The sequence below is a fragment of the Doryrhamphus excisus genome, chromosome 2 (assembly GCF_030265055.1).
Source record: "Doryrhamphus excisus isolate RoL2022-K1 chromosome 2, RoL_Dexc_1.0, whole genome shotgun sequence".
Taxonomy (NCBI): Eukaryota; Metazoa; Chordata; class Actinopteri; order Syngnathiformes; family Syngnathidae; genus Doryrhamphus; species Doryrhamphus excisus.
This window is the reverse complement of record NC_080467.1, coordinates 7,187,556-7,202,424: the sequence shown is the minus strand read 5'-3', so window position 1 is coordinate 7,202,424 and position 14,869 is coordinate 7,187,556. Positions and strand designations below refer to the sequence as shown.

Here is a 14,869-nt window from a genome sequence, read left to right as displayed (position 1 = left end):
ATTTCATAAAATATTATTAATTTAAATAATTTAATTAATATAAATTTAATTGATTTAATAATTATAAATTTAATAATATAACAATTTTTGGGGGTTTGTTTGTTTCATAATGACTAAAACCAGGAATTAAACTACATAAAAAAGTGTGATTGAGTTTTCAAAATGACAACTTGAAAAAAAAATCTATGCAAAATAAATACAATAAAGATAACATGATACAGTATATATTAATAATTAAATAATATATATGTCTTGTGTTGAAAAAATATTTTTATGATTAAAAATATGTTTTCATAAGCAATATTCCACAATATTGTATAAATATTCATATAATAGTAAAATATAGTATAAAATAATAAATATAATAATTTCATTAAAAATATTATTAATTTAAATGTTTTAATTAATATACATTTAATTAATTTACTAATTATTAATTTAATAATATAACAATAATTTTTGGTTGTTTGTTTCATAATGACCAAAACCAGGAATTAAAATACATAAAAAAGTGTGATTGAGTTTTCAAAATGAGAACTTGAAAAAAAAAATCTATGCAAAATAAATACAATAAAGATAACATGATACAGTAAATATAAATAATTAAATAATATATATAAATAATATATATGTCTTGTGTTAAAAAATATTTTTTATGATTAAAAATATGTTTTCATAAGAAATATTCCACAATATTTATTGTATAAATATTTGTATAATATTAAAATATAGTATAAAATTAAAAATATTATTAATTTAAATAATTTAATTAATATAAATGTAATTAATTTAATAATTATTAATTTAATAATATAACAATATTTTTTTGGTTTGTTTGTTTCATAATGACCAAAACCAGGAATTAAACTACATAAAAACGCGTGATTGAGTTTTCAAAATGAGACCACAAATAAAGAAGACATCTAACGTCCTACTGAGAGGAGTTGTAATGTTTTACCCTCAAGTAGCAACATGAGGCAGCCAACATAATAAAAAGAGTTCACCTAACAAAGAAACCGTAACAATTAAGAGTATTTATGAGAGCACTGCTACTACTGCTACTGTTGCTGGATTGCATCTGATGAGTTTGTGTCATCTTGCGGCTTCCTCCACCAGTGAGAGGCTTGCTATCAGACAGGCAATCGCTGCTTATACACGCTTATGTAGACACCATATTGGACCATATTTTGGATGATTCAACTGAACTCACTCAGTGTTTGCTGACAAGGCGGTGTGACCTCCAGGCTCCTCTTCACTCTTCCCCCGTCGACACATTTCTGGTGAGCAGCAAAGAAAACACTTGAGCGAGTCGCCCTGCATTTAAGCCCCTAATGAGCCCTAATCCGGCACTAGCATTCACCATTTATTCCATTTACCAGACAGCAGAGAAAGCTGTGTGACATGCTACATTTCTCAGCAGAAAGCTTAATGAGCTGTCACGTCTTTTGACGCGCTTTTCAAATGTGATCTGGTCCCCCATGGGAGACTGCAAGTTGGATTCCTACCTTGCTGTAGCAAAGTTTGACGGAGCATTCCACGTCCCAGGTGGTGGTCAGCTCGTGGAGCTGACCCAAGGAGAAGCTGAGCCGTGTGCTGTTGGGACACAAATTCAAGGAGCAGAACTCTGGGATGAAGGGAAGGTCCTTGACCACCGAGCTGGAGCCCTTGGAGCTCACCAAACAGCTGATCACCTGGATGGTCAGAACCATGGCGCCGAGAGTGTTGCCAGAAATCTGGACAAAAAAACAACACAGTAAGTTACATGGCGCATCCCGATGAAGGACATTGGTGGCGTGCTCAAAATGCTTTGGAGGACAGGCTAACATGTCCTACACCTTTGATAATCATTACGCAAATGGCCCATGACTTACGGACAATTAGGTGCTAAGTCCCACCAGTGCTCCTTCAAAGACTTTTTAATGGATGGCGGCCATGTTTTTCAGTCAATCTTGTTCAGATTTGACAGACATGTCAGGCCCCGGAAGGTGTGTACCATATTTCATGGTGATCCATCTAAACAGCCAAAAGTTGCAGTAGGTAGCGCACTGAGCTGCATGAGAAATTCAAAGTGAATCCAATTATGGGGTCAAATTTGGAGTTGAATAACAGCGCCACCATGTGGTGTATTTGGCATTAATATTTTACATGCCATGCATGTTTTGACAACACTTCACATTTATTCATTCATTCATTTTATCCTCACGAGGGTCGTAGGGGGTGCTGGAGCCTATCCCAGCTGTCTTCGGACGAGAGGCGGGGTACACCCTGGACTGGTCGCCAGCCAATCACAGGGCACATATAGACAAACAACCATTCACACTCACATTCATACCTATGGACAATTTGGAGTCGCCAATTAACCACACAGAGATGGCCGAGGGTGGAATTGAACCCTGGTCTCCTGGCTGTTATTATTGCAGCATATCATTGATTGATTGCAACCTGTAAAAATACGTAAACATAGGATGCTATTCAAGCGGGATGAAGGCATGGTGCCTTGCGCTAGCTCTCACCTCAGCATAGATTTTCTTGTCGCTCTGCACCTTAGCGCTGGGGTCCAGCGGCGAGCGGTAATCCGGGGACGTGTACAGCTGCATCAACAAAGGCATCTGATCAGGCGGCACCGTGGTGGAGGACAAGGAGGGTACGGCTGCTGTGGGCGTCACTGAGAGAGACATGGAATGACATTTGTTTGAACTTCCAAACTTTTGAGATGCTTTCTCCAGTAGGCTTCTGTGTCCCATAGTCATTGGCTGGTAGGTGAGTGACAGGAAGAAAGCCTCTGACCGGTCTGGCTTATATTGGGGTGGATACGGCTGATGGAACTTCATTTACATCATATCAATATTCATTCATTCGAGAGGCGGGGTACACCCTGGACTGGTCGCCAGCCAATCACAGGGCACATATAGACAAACAACCATTCACACTCACATTCATACCTATGGACAATTTCGAGTGGCCAATTAACCTAGCATGTTTTTGGAATGTGGGAGTACCCGGAGAAAACCCACGCATGCACGGGGAGAACATGCAAACTCCACACAGAGATGGCCGAGGGTGGAATTGAACATTGGTCTCCTAGCTGTGAGGTCTGCGCGCTAACCACCTGACCACCGTGCCGCCATCATATCAATATCTACTATAATAATATACAGGTAAGTATGATGCATATGTAAGGTAAAGACATGTTGTTTCAGGAGCAAGGACCATGATACACCAGGACAAGGATTTTGAGGCACGTCCTCCACTATTCGATACGTTTCTTCTCACCTGGTGAGCTTCCCTGTCCAAGAACCAGTAACAACGTCGACTCTTCCGATCTGATTTCGGTGTAACTGGTGAAGTTTGCAACTTTGAAGTAAGCCAACGCCTTCCTTTGCACGTCCTCGGCTTTGTCGCTGCCCAGCGTACACACGGGCTGCATGGTGTGGGCCATGGCGGGCAGGAGGATCTCGTTGTTACTCTGGCGAGGCAAGTGAGAATAAAAGTAAATTAGTCATGACTCTGGGACTTCGGTTGTGAGAGTGTTGAATAATGTAATGTGCCAAGACCTACACAAAACTTTGTGTGCTGTAGATTGAGGAACGTCCACGTGGTGCCCTGTGGACCCCTCAGGAACACACTGGTCTTCTTTGTGTCCACACGCACAGAGATGTTGCTGCAACACATGGAATAAAAGATTTAGGATATTTAGACTACAGGAGGAGCAAAGCAGTGCGTTAGTTTGCGGTCTTACCGAACGTTGGCGTCCTCCGGGATGTTTATGATATGAAGCTTGGAATCATCAGCGCGTTGCTGCGGAAAGCAGGACTTGAACGAGGACGTCAAGGCCGTCGCTTCAATCTTCATGAAGTGCTTTTCTGAAGGATCTTCATTTTTGAGTATGCACTCTTGAGGGCCTGCTTTTGTTCCTGCAAAAACACATTCATGATGAATGTACATTCACCGGTATTGCAGCCAATAAGAAATCCGACACTCTATGAACCCGTATGAGAGGCAAAATAATGCTCAGCTTTGACTGACTAGTTCCTATTGTAATTATTGCAATTCAAATCATTTTGGTTGCCAGTCCATCAAAATTGAAATGGGGGGGGGGTGTCCTTGGAATGTGCATGTGTAGGCCAAGAGAAGTCACTCAGTCTGCGTTCAGCGGCAGACACAATGGCAGAATTGGCCAATGTAAAGGGAATTTACTGCTCAGAGTAAATTGACATCGTGTGAATGAAACATTGGCATTGGGAGGAGAAGGAACCTTCATGTGGAGAAGTATTTCTACGGCGGCCTACACTATTGAGCTTTTACGAAGCGTGAATGGAAGCTTTTTACGATGCCCGCTGATGTCGGCGTGGGTTATGGCCGCAACTCTAGCCCATGTTTTAGGGATTAGGGATTTTTAATTGGGATAATTGGGATAATTGGGATTATTGGGCGATAAACCTGAATTAAGCCTGTCTGGAGCTTGGGTCTCACCAAAGAATTAAATAATATATATGTCTTGTGTTAAAAAAAAAACTATATTTTTATTATTAAAAATATGTTTTCATAAGAAATACTCCACAATATTTAATGTATAAATATTTGTACAATAGTAAAATATAGTATAAAATAATAAATAAATATATTTATTAATTTCATAAAAAATATTATTGATTTAAATAATTTCATTAATATACATTTTAATAATTTAATAATATAACACTATTTTTTTGTTTGCTTGTTTGTTTACCGTTTGGGTTACGGTCGCAACTTTTTTTCGGAAGCGCTTTAAATATCAAACCACATCAAATTCATTCATTCACGCGGGGGTGCTGGAGCCTATCCCAGCTGTCTTTGGGCGAGAGGCGGGGTACACCCTGGACTGGTGGCCAGCCAATCACAGGGCACATATAGACAAACAACCATTCACACTCACATTCATACCTATGGACAATTTGGAGTCGTCAATTAACCTGCATGTTCATAAGCATGTTTTTGGAATGTGGGAGGAAACCGGAGTACCCGGAGAAAATCCATGCATGCACAGGGAGAACATGCAAACTCCACACAGAGATGGCCGAAGGTGGAACTGAACCCTGGTCTCCTAGCTGTGAGGTCTGCGCGCTAACCACTCGACCGCCGTGCCGCCCCACCACATCAAATTACGAAATTGAATTGGTAATCGTAGTTTAGCCACCCCGATTTAGGTAAAAAATTGCAAGTGTTCAATGTTCAATGTGCATATTTTTGACTACTGATAGGATGTATTCAACCACGAAACAGCATGTTTTAATATCTTTTTTATAAAAACTGTGATGCCGCGAAATTCAAACCACAAAGTAGCGAAGGACTGATTTGCATTGCTACAAGCGTGCAAACCTCAACAGCGTGTACATTAAACAGATTTGAACAGCCTAGAGGGGCAGGTGAGTGTCAGCTACTACAAAGACTCCAATATCACTTAATGCTGCTTTCACATTCAGTCAGACTGTCGAGGAAGTGCGGCATCAAGAATTTAAAAGCAGCTTGCTGCCCAGAGCTGCTTATTATGTATTTCTTGTTGCCGGCATGGCGTTGAATTTGTAATCATGCTCTCTCAAGGAACTCGCACATATTTTCTACGGCTCTAGCTACATCCAGAATACATCTGGCTAGGACCAACAGTACATGTGTTCATCCTAACACCCCCGCAAGGGTCAAGGAACTTTGCAGGGCTTGATGCTGGAATCATCTCAAAATCCTTATGCAATATGACTCAATACAACTGTCTAGCCAAGAGAGTCAATATTATTTATTTCAGATTTCAGAAACAAGGCTGACTTTATTCGGAACACTTTCAATGGAACACTTGGTTCATCTTGAAAAATATGGCTGGTATTCATCAGCAACTATTTTACAAGGATCAAGTCACATTAACTTGTAATCTTATGAGGAAGAATCATTTCATTTTAGTACCATAGTGATAAAATATGAAAGACAAAATATGTGGTAAGTCCTAATATTTTCAGAAACAAATATAACAACTTTCTCCGGCTCCTCCGGTTTCCTCCCACATTCAAAACAAAAACATGCTAGGTTAATTGGCGACTCCAAATTGTCCATAGGTATGAATGTGAGTGTGAATGGTTGTTTGTCTATATGTGCCCTGTGATTGGCTGGCCACCAGTCCAGGGTGGACCCCGCCTCTCGCCCGAAGACAGCTGAGATAGGCTCCAGCATCCCCCGCGACCCTCGTGAGGAAAAGCGGTAGAAAATGAATGAATGAATTAATTAATTAATTAATTTTAGAGCCCTCAAGACATGAAGTAACACCCCTATAGTGAACTTTATACTCATATTACCCAATATAATAGACATAATAAGAGAAAATAAAATGTTTTTACACTGCATGGCGGACAACTGATTAGCACGAGGGCCTCACAGCTAGGAGACCCGAGTTCAATTCCACCCTCGGCCATCTCAGTGTGGAGTTTGCATGTTTTTCCCGTGCATGCGTGGGTTTTCTCCGGGTACTCCGGTTTTCTCCCACATTCCAAAAACATGCTAGGTTAATTGGCGACTCCAAATTGTCCATAGGTATGAATGTGAGTGTGAATGGTTGTTTGTCTATATGTGCTCTGGGATTGGCTGGCCACCAGTCCAGGGTGGACCCCATTTCTCGCCTGAAGATAGCTGTGATAGGCTCCAGCACGCCTGCGGCTCTCATGAGGATAAGCGGTAGTAAATGAATGAATGAATGAAATATAACAACATTTTTGGAAAAACATATTATGTGCCCTGTGATGGGCTGGCGACCAGTCCAGGGTGTACCCCGCCTCTCGCCCGAAGACAGTTGGGATAGGCTCCAGCATCCCCTGCGACCCTCGTGACCCTCCTTGCTGCCCCCAGTCTCCTCTTGGATTATATCAGTTTTCATGACCTACATGCCCAGAAGTAAATCCAGGTTTCCCTCCCTTTGTTTGCGAGCGCACCTCTTTCCAACCGACGCGTTCTTGCAAATCCACGCTGTGTTATTCTGACATGAAAGCCCAGGATAGTAACAGTGTCAGCTCACACGTAACGAGAGCACATAGTAGTTCACAAACCGAAATGCAGAGGGAAAGACCAGAGAAGTAATAAAAAGCAACCGCCACTACTCCAGCACCCCCAGCATGCAATCCTGAGGCATGTCAGAGTTCTTCTCTTGCTCAAGGCGCCTTAAGGAAGATTTGTCGGGAAATAATGGTGTTCACGCCGAGTGTACCGCTGCTGGCGAGAGCAGGAGAGTTCAGCTTTCATTCAGCATGTCGTACACCACGGCAATACTAGAAATAGAGCCTCACCTTCTGTTGCCTTGAAATGCATCCCTTTAAGGTTGGCAACGGTGGTGAAGGAAGTCACGCCTCCGAACTTCCTGGTCGCCCACTTGACCAGCTCCTCATCCTCACGAGGGAAGTCGACAGTATGGATGTTGACGAGATGGCCGTTGGTGTACAGGACGACTGTGGAGGCGTTGCTTTTCTGGAAAATAAAAACCAAATAAGGTTACATGGACATTCATAAGATTAAATTAGTATTCTACACTGGTCACTAGGTGTCAGTAATGTTACATTTATGAAAGCTACCGCAGGAAGTACGCTGTCAAGAAAAAAAGACAAAGAAGCCACTGAGTAACAACTGCGCTCATTTACTAATTAATATATTTGGAATAATAAAGGGAAGGCGTGGAATTGAAAATTAGCAAAGTAGCGAGGGATGACTATGTTGTGTTCCGTATCCCGAGCTTTCCAAAAACACAGAAGAAACAAAACTCCCGTTATTTCTGCATTGTTCTGATGTTACTTAACTGTAACTTAGATCAGGGCTGTCCAAAGTCACTATGGGAGACCACATGACGAGAAACAGGCAGAGCGTAAGTAAATATGATTTGAATATTAAAAATACCTCAAGAGTAAACACATTTTCCGACCGTCAACCTTTTCATTCCACCTACGCGCAGATTGACTGAACTCAATACTAAAACTGTCAAAAATGCATGCCGAGTATGAAAAAATGCACTCTACAGTCTGTTTTTTTTGGTTTGATTGAGTTATTGATGTTCTTAATGGATGTTTCCTAGTCATTGTTGAGCTGTCTTAAACTAGTTGAGACTGAAGCAACAGTGCCTCTGCTGGTGGCAGCCAAGTAGTGCACTCAAATGTGCCTCAGCACACGTTCTTTACAATCGATTCATAATTTATGGGTTATTCGGTCCATCTATACTAACAATATTTCCAACAAAGACCACGATGTGCCTGTTTATTTGCAAAAAACAATAGTAAGAATCCTCGCCATTACTCCAAGAAGAAAAACAAACAGTGTCAGCATTGTTTCTATTTCTGTTTGCCTGGAGCATTCCCAGACTTTTTTCCATATCAAACATGTTTGTCTGCCCCCTCTCTCATTCACTTATTCCTAACCCTCCACCCAGCTCTCCTTCTTCTATTCTCTCGGCCCTGTTGGAAAAGAAATGTTTATTATGGTTAAGTGTCCACAAGCCCAGTTGCACAACCCCTTTGGAGCCAAGGTCTTTCCTTTGCTTCCTGAGTGGGGCCAGGAAATGGGACCTTTTTTAGCTTTGTGCGTCACCACAGTCGGCTGGAATCTGGCTCCATACAAGGTATAAATATATACATCCATCCCCATCGACGAGACTCTGTCGTTTCCTCGTCTGGCCCCGATGGGAAATAATCGACTTTATCTTTACATGAGATGTGCTGGAAGGCCCCCATGGATTAAAACTTGGGTTCAAATTCATTCAATAAATAAGGAATACTTGTGTATTTCAGCATCCGCTTGAGCTTGAATGGAGTTCAAGATAATGCTGCAAACACATTGCTGCTGACAATCACTCATTTGAGACACGGGAAGCGGTCCTGTTTTGTGCACAAATAGCGTTTTCCCTCTCTTTGTAAAAGATAATTGAATGTAACTCGAGTGTTTTATGGCTCTTTTTATCATTCCTCTCGCATCTTTTTGGGACCGCAAATGATGACCCAGTCAGCATTTCTTCCCCAAAAGAAAGGAAAGTGCTTACGCTCACAGATGACTATTATCTTTGCTGGTTTTTATCATGTGGGAGTGTGTCAGTGGTCACAGAGGTCGCACGCAAAGAAAAAGTGGTGAAAGCCAACTCAGCCTGGAGGGGGTCGTTTAGGTACTTTCTTGTATGAGTGTTGGACTGATGCAGAATCCAAAAATAGTAGGCGGGGAATTCCAAGCACACTACAACCACCTATGAGCATGCTACAACCACCTATGAGCATGCTACAACAAACTATGAACATGCTATCACAAACTATGAACATGCTATCACAAACTATGAACATGCTACGACCAACTATGAGCACGCTACGACCACCTACGAGCATGCTACGACCACCTATGAGCATGCTGCAACCACCCATGAGCATGCTACAACAAACAATGGACATGCTACAACCACATATGAGCATGCTACAACAAACTATGAACATGCTACGACCACCTATGAGCACGCTACAACCACCTATGAGCATGCTACAACAACCTATGAGCATGCTACAAACTATGAGCACGCTGCAACAAACTATGAGCACGCTGCAACAAACTATGAGCACGCTGCAACAAACTATGAACATGCTACGACCACCTATGAACATGCTACGACCACCTATGAACATGCTACGACCAACTATGAGCATGCTACGACCAACTATGAGCATGCTACGACCAACTATGAGCATGCTACGACCAACTATGAGCATGCTACGACCACCTATGAGCACGCTATGACCAACTATGAGCACACTACGACCAACTATGAGCACGCTATGACCACCTATGAGCATGCTACAAACTATGAGCATGCTACAACAAACTATGAACATGCTACAACAAACTATGAACATGCTACGACTACCTATGAACATGCTATGACCAACTATGAGCACACTACGACCAACTATGAGCACGCTATGACCACCTATGAGCATGCTACAAACTATGAGCATGCTACAACAAACTATGAACATGCTACAACAAACTATGAACATGCTACGACTACCTATGAACATGCTACGACCAACTATGAGCATGCTACAACCACCTATAAGCATGCTACAACCACCTATGAGCATGCTACAACCACCTATGAGCATGCTACAACCACCTACGAGCACGCTACAACCACCTACGAGCACGCTACGACCAACTATAAGCACGCTATGACCACCTACCATCACTTTTCTCCTGTTAAATAGCGCCACCCCGGGGACAGGGGTGATAGACAGGAAGTCCCACACACGGCAGACATGCTTGTTTGTCATTTTTGTGTTAAATTTAAAAATTGCACGACCACGGTATTCGTATATAAGACGCTGCTGCCAAACAGATGTCATCCTGGCACACCACAAGGCTAAAGGCAAGTTCAACACATGTCACTTTAGTTTTGCTGCAACACAAAAGCAGCTTGCCAATCAAAACTGCTGGATTGTTTCTCCAAATGTCATGTGGCTCTGATATGCCGACAGTCGTATGATATTGTAACCTTTATCGCTGAGAGTCTGGACAACGTTCCCCGTGACTGCAGGATGTTTTGGTTTTTTTTTTTGAGGGATGAGCCGTACCACCAGGGGTATAATAGTGTTTAACTGCACATTGCAGTGTCAGAGAAAACAGCAGCTGTTCTGCATCTGAGAACGTGCGTCATCGCCTCTGACAGCTTGGCTCAGGGTCACCCTTGCTGCTAACACGAGCACGCTGTGACATTAACACCCTGCATCTGTCACAGCTCGTGGCAAAAGCTGAATTGTCACTCGAATTGTCATACGTATCATATGTAGAATGATATTCATCATCTGGAAGTTTCATAGGAAATTTCAAAGGAGAGATATTACATTATTATAATACATATTATATACATGCGGGCGGCACGGCGGTGGAGTGGTTAGCGCGCAGACCTCACAGCTAGGAGACCAGGGTTCAATCCCACCCTCGGTCATCTCTGTGTGGAGTTTGCATGTTCTCCCCGTGCATGCGTGGGTTTTCTCCGGGTTACTCCGTTTTCCTACCACATTCCAAAAACATGCTAGGTTAATTAGCGACTCCAAATTGTCCATAGGTATGAATGTGAGTGTGAATGGTTGTTTGTCTATATGTGCCCTGTGATTGGCTGGCGACCAGTCCAGGGTGTACCCCGCCTCTCGCCCAGATAGGACAGCTGGGATAGGCTCCAGCACCCCCGCGACCCTCCTGAGGAAAAGCGGTAAAAAATGAATGAATGAATGAATTATATACATGCATATATACGCACAATAACGGACTTCATTGTTGAAATTTACATCTTTCAAACTATAAAAATTTCCACTGACATTTTCAACATTGTTGCGCAATCACATTGTCATTACAGAAGATTACACAGAATGTTATCATAAAGGAGGTCAGCTAAAACTGCCATCAAGTAGTGTTTTATTTAATTATGCATCTGTAACTAGGACTACAAGGATTATTCGAATAATTTGAGTACCTCGATTACAAAAAATATTTTTTTTGCTGTTTCGAGGAATCACTTATGTCACCAACGCACATACATCCCCGTGTAAGGTACGAAAAGGAAGCGGATGTTTTTTGGTCCGAGGCTCTGCACTGTCCAAAAACAGCTTGAGAGTGCAAATGGTGATGCGTGCAATGAAGAGACACTTTACACAGGAACATTTCCCTCCTGAGTTCCAAACTAAATCCTGCTTCCAGGCTGATAGGACGCTGATACAAGCTGCCACGGGTGGCAGGATACGAGGCAGGATAAGCACATTTATCAATGAAGAAAACACTTAGCAGTGCAGACAAAGTTCAGGCCCACAAAAGAAAACTGCTGTGTGTGCAAATTGTGAGGAGGTACGACGGGGACTTAGAAGAGCTTCCCCGGCCAATCGGCTTTGGCTCGACAATAACAACAGGTTGCAGCCATCGAACGTATCCCTTAGCTGCAGGTAGAAAAGCTACTCACGTAAATATTGACGTCAGCATTGGTCTCATTGATGAGACCGTAGGCTGCCGATGGCGACGTGATGATGAGGTTCATGGGCCTCGCGTCGGCCACCTCCAGAGAGAAAATCTTCCCCTCCTGAAAGAAGAGAAAAGCAACACACTTGACACGGTGCATGTTGTACCCTCATGAATAATTAAGTTCCATCAATAGCGTCGACTGATGACTCTCTTTTCTATGCAAATGTTCCACTGCTTAAGCATAAGAATGAGATAATAACCGCTAATGCTTGTTATGAAAGCTTCATAATATGGAGGAATGGCTGCGTGGCACAGAAAGTTTTGGCAGTAGATGAAAAGCAGAGCATGATTAGGAAAAGGCGGAGAAGTGAAGCGGCGTAAATATTCCCCGCCGCACTGTCAAAGCATCCCAGGGAGAGTTACCGTGGCGCCTGTAATGAGGTTCTTTGTGCTGCGCCGAGTGTCGACCGTCGTTGCGCAAACAAAGCACAACCTTCTGAAAGGGCTGCGGTGCTTCCACCTATCACGAGGTTGTTTGTCATCACAAAAGCAACGAGGTGGGACGCAAGTCATCTTTGCTGCCACAAGATCTTCTTAAGAATCAATCAAATGCAGCCAGTGATGATGTGTCAATCAAGGACACCAGCTGACAGAATACTAATTAACCTGAACGCGAGTACTTCCAGTTTGGCATTGGACTCCATAGATTTTATTGAGCTTCTGTGTCTGTTCGCTTCCTCTCACTGTTCCAACCAGTCGCCCGACTCTTTTTGTGACAGCCAGTCGGCTCCTTAGCAGCCCTTGTGTTCTATCTTGTTCTTATCTTTGTGCCAAGCAAGAGATGAGCATAATACAATGGCGGCAAAATGAAGTATCCTACAAGTACTCTTCAGCTACAAAAATACTGATGTCTGCATAACAGCACATGCTTTCTTCTTTGCAAACAAATACTATTTTTTATATTTTTATTTATATCCTAAGAAGAACAGAAAATCAATCAGCATGTGATGCACTGTCTTAACTACAAAAATCGTATTTTCCAGTGACGAACAAGAAGTAGCCTGGGATTTATTAGGGATTATTGTGCCTGTTGTGAGATATTTGGGACAGGGCTATAGAAGTAGCCTGGGATTTATTAGGGATTATTGTGCCGGTTGTGAGATATTTGGTACGGGGTTATAAAGGTAGCCTGGGATTTATTCAGGATTATTGTGCCTGTTGTGAGATATTTGGTACAGGGCTATAGAAGTAGCCTGGGATTTATTAGGGATTATTGTGCCGGTTGTGAGATATTTGGTACGGGGATATAAAAGGTAGCCTGGGATTTATTCGGGATTATTGTGTCTATTTTGCGATATTTGGCATAAAGGGCTATGAAGGTAGCCTGGGATTAATTAGGGATTATTGTGCCTGTTGTGAGATATTTGGTACGGGCCTATAATGGTAGCCTGGGATTTATTCGGGATTATTGTGCCTGTTGTGAGATATTTGGTACGGGGCTATAAAAGTAGCCTGGGATTTATTCAGGATTATTGTGCCTGTTGTGAGATATTTGGTATAAAGGGCTATAAATGTAGCCTGGGATTTATTCGGGATTATTGTGTCTATTTTGAGATATTTGGTATAAAGGGCTATAAAGGTAGCCTGGGATTAATTAGGGGTTATTGTGCCTGTTGTGAGATATTTGGTACAGGGCTATAGAAGTAACCTGGGATTTATTAGGGATTACTGTGCCTGTTGTGAGATATTTGGTACGGGGCTATAAAGGTGGCCTGGGATTTATTCGGGATTATTGTGTCTATTTTGAGATATTTGGTATAAAGGGCTATTAAGGTAGCCTGGGATTAATTCGGGATTATTGTGTCTATTTTGAGATATTTGGTATAAAGGGCTATGAAGGTAGCCTGGGATTAATTAGGGATTATTGTGCCTGTTGTGAGATATTTGGTACAGGGCTATAAAGGTAGCCTGGGATTGATTAGGCATTACTGTGTCTATTGTGAGATATTTGGTACAGGGCTATAAAAGTTGCCTGGGATTTATTACGGATTATTGTGTCTATTGTGAGATATTTGGTACAGGGCTATAGAAATAGCCTGGGATTAAGTAGGGATTATTGTTTCTATTTTGAGATATTTGGTACAGGGCTATAAAGGTAGCCTGGGATTAATTCGGGATTATTGTGTCTATTGTGAGATATTTGGTACCGGGCTATAGAAGTAGCCTGGGATTTTTTAGGGATTATTGTGCCTGTTGTGAGATATTTGGTACGGGGTTATTAAGGTAGTCTGGGATTTATTAGGGATTATTGTGTCTATTGTGAGATAATTCAAACCTGCAATAAAAGTCTGTTGTTCATGCAATGAAGTCTGATCCTTATCTGACACCTAGTGACCAGTGTAAAATACTACCTAACATCATGTCTTTGAATGCATCTTCTGAATGCCTTCTACAGTATTTGCAGTTTACAGTATTAGTTTATTTAGCCCAAATATGTATATTTTGGACAAATAATAGTCCATGTTTAACCATGATTTATTCATGAATACGGGTGGACGCTAGACGGGCAATCACGTGCATTAAATAACTTAAATTAGAATTTAACGTCAAGCAACTTCTCTCCTCCTCCGTCAGACAATGCGGATTCAATTAACAAGGCTTGTAAATTGGCTTAGTTTGTTTGACGCGTTAAAAATAGCATCCAGCTGCAGTCAAGTTGTGGCTGCTACTTCTGGTCTGTTGCATAATCAGCCGAGGGTGTGACAGCTATGCCTGCTTTTTTGTTGTTATTGCAAGTATATGCAATGAACATGTGAACAAGCGGCGCCAGTCACTCGGAGGAGGAAAGTCTTTAAAAAGGCTAACGAGGTAATGCTATTTTTACATT

At 42.0% G+C, this 14,869-nt stretch overlaps 1 protein-coding gene across 1 annotated transcript in view; it reads right to left on the bottom strand.

Moving 5' to 3' along the window:
• The window catches only part of eng (endoglin), a 40,611-nt gene that overhangs the window by 5,773 nt on the left and 19,969 nt on the right, over positions 1–14,869 (bottom strand). Inside the window, exons 4-11 of the mRNA XM_058055178.1 lie at positions 11,984–12,100; positions 7,302–7,479; positions 3,740–3,914; positions 3,559–3,661; positions 3,274–3,466; positions 2,514–2,665; positions 1,506–1,733; positions 1,211–1,277 (exon numbers count right to left, since the gene is read on the bottom strand). Of these exons, the coding sequence (XP_057911161.1) occupies positions 1,211–1,277; positions 1,506–1,733; positions 2,514–2,665; positions 3,274–3,466; positions 3,559–3,661; positions 3,740–3,914; positions 7,302–7,479; positions 11,984–12,100 (1,213 nt within the window). The remainder of the gene's footprint in view (positions 1–1,210; positions 1,278–1,505; positions 1,734–2,513; positions 2,666–3,273; positions 3,467–3,558; positions 3,662–3,739; positions 3,915–7,301; positions 7,480–11,983; positions 12,101–14,869) is intronic.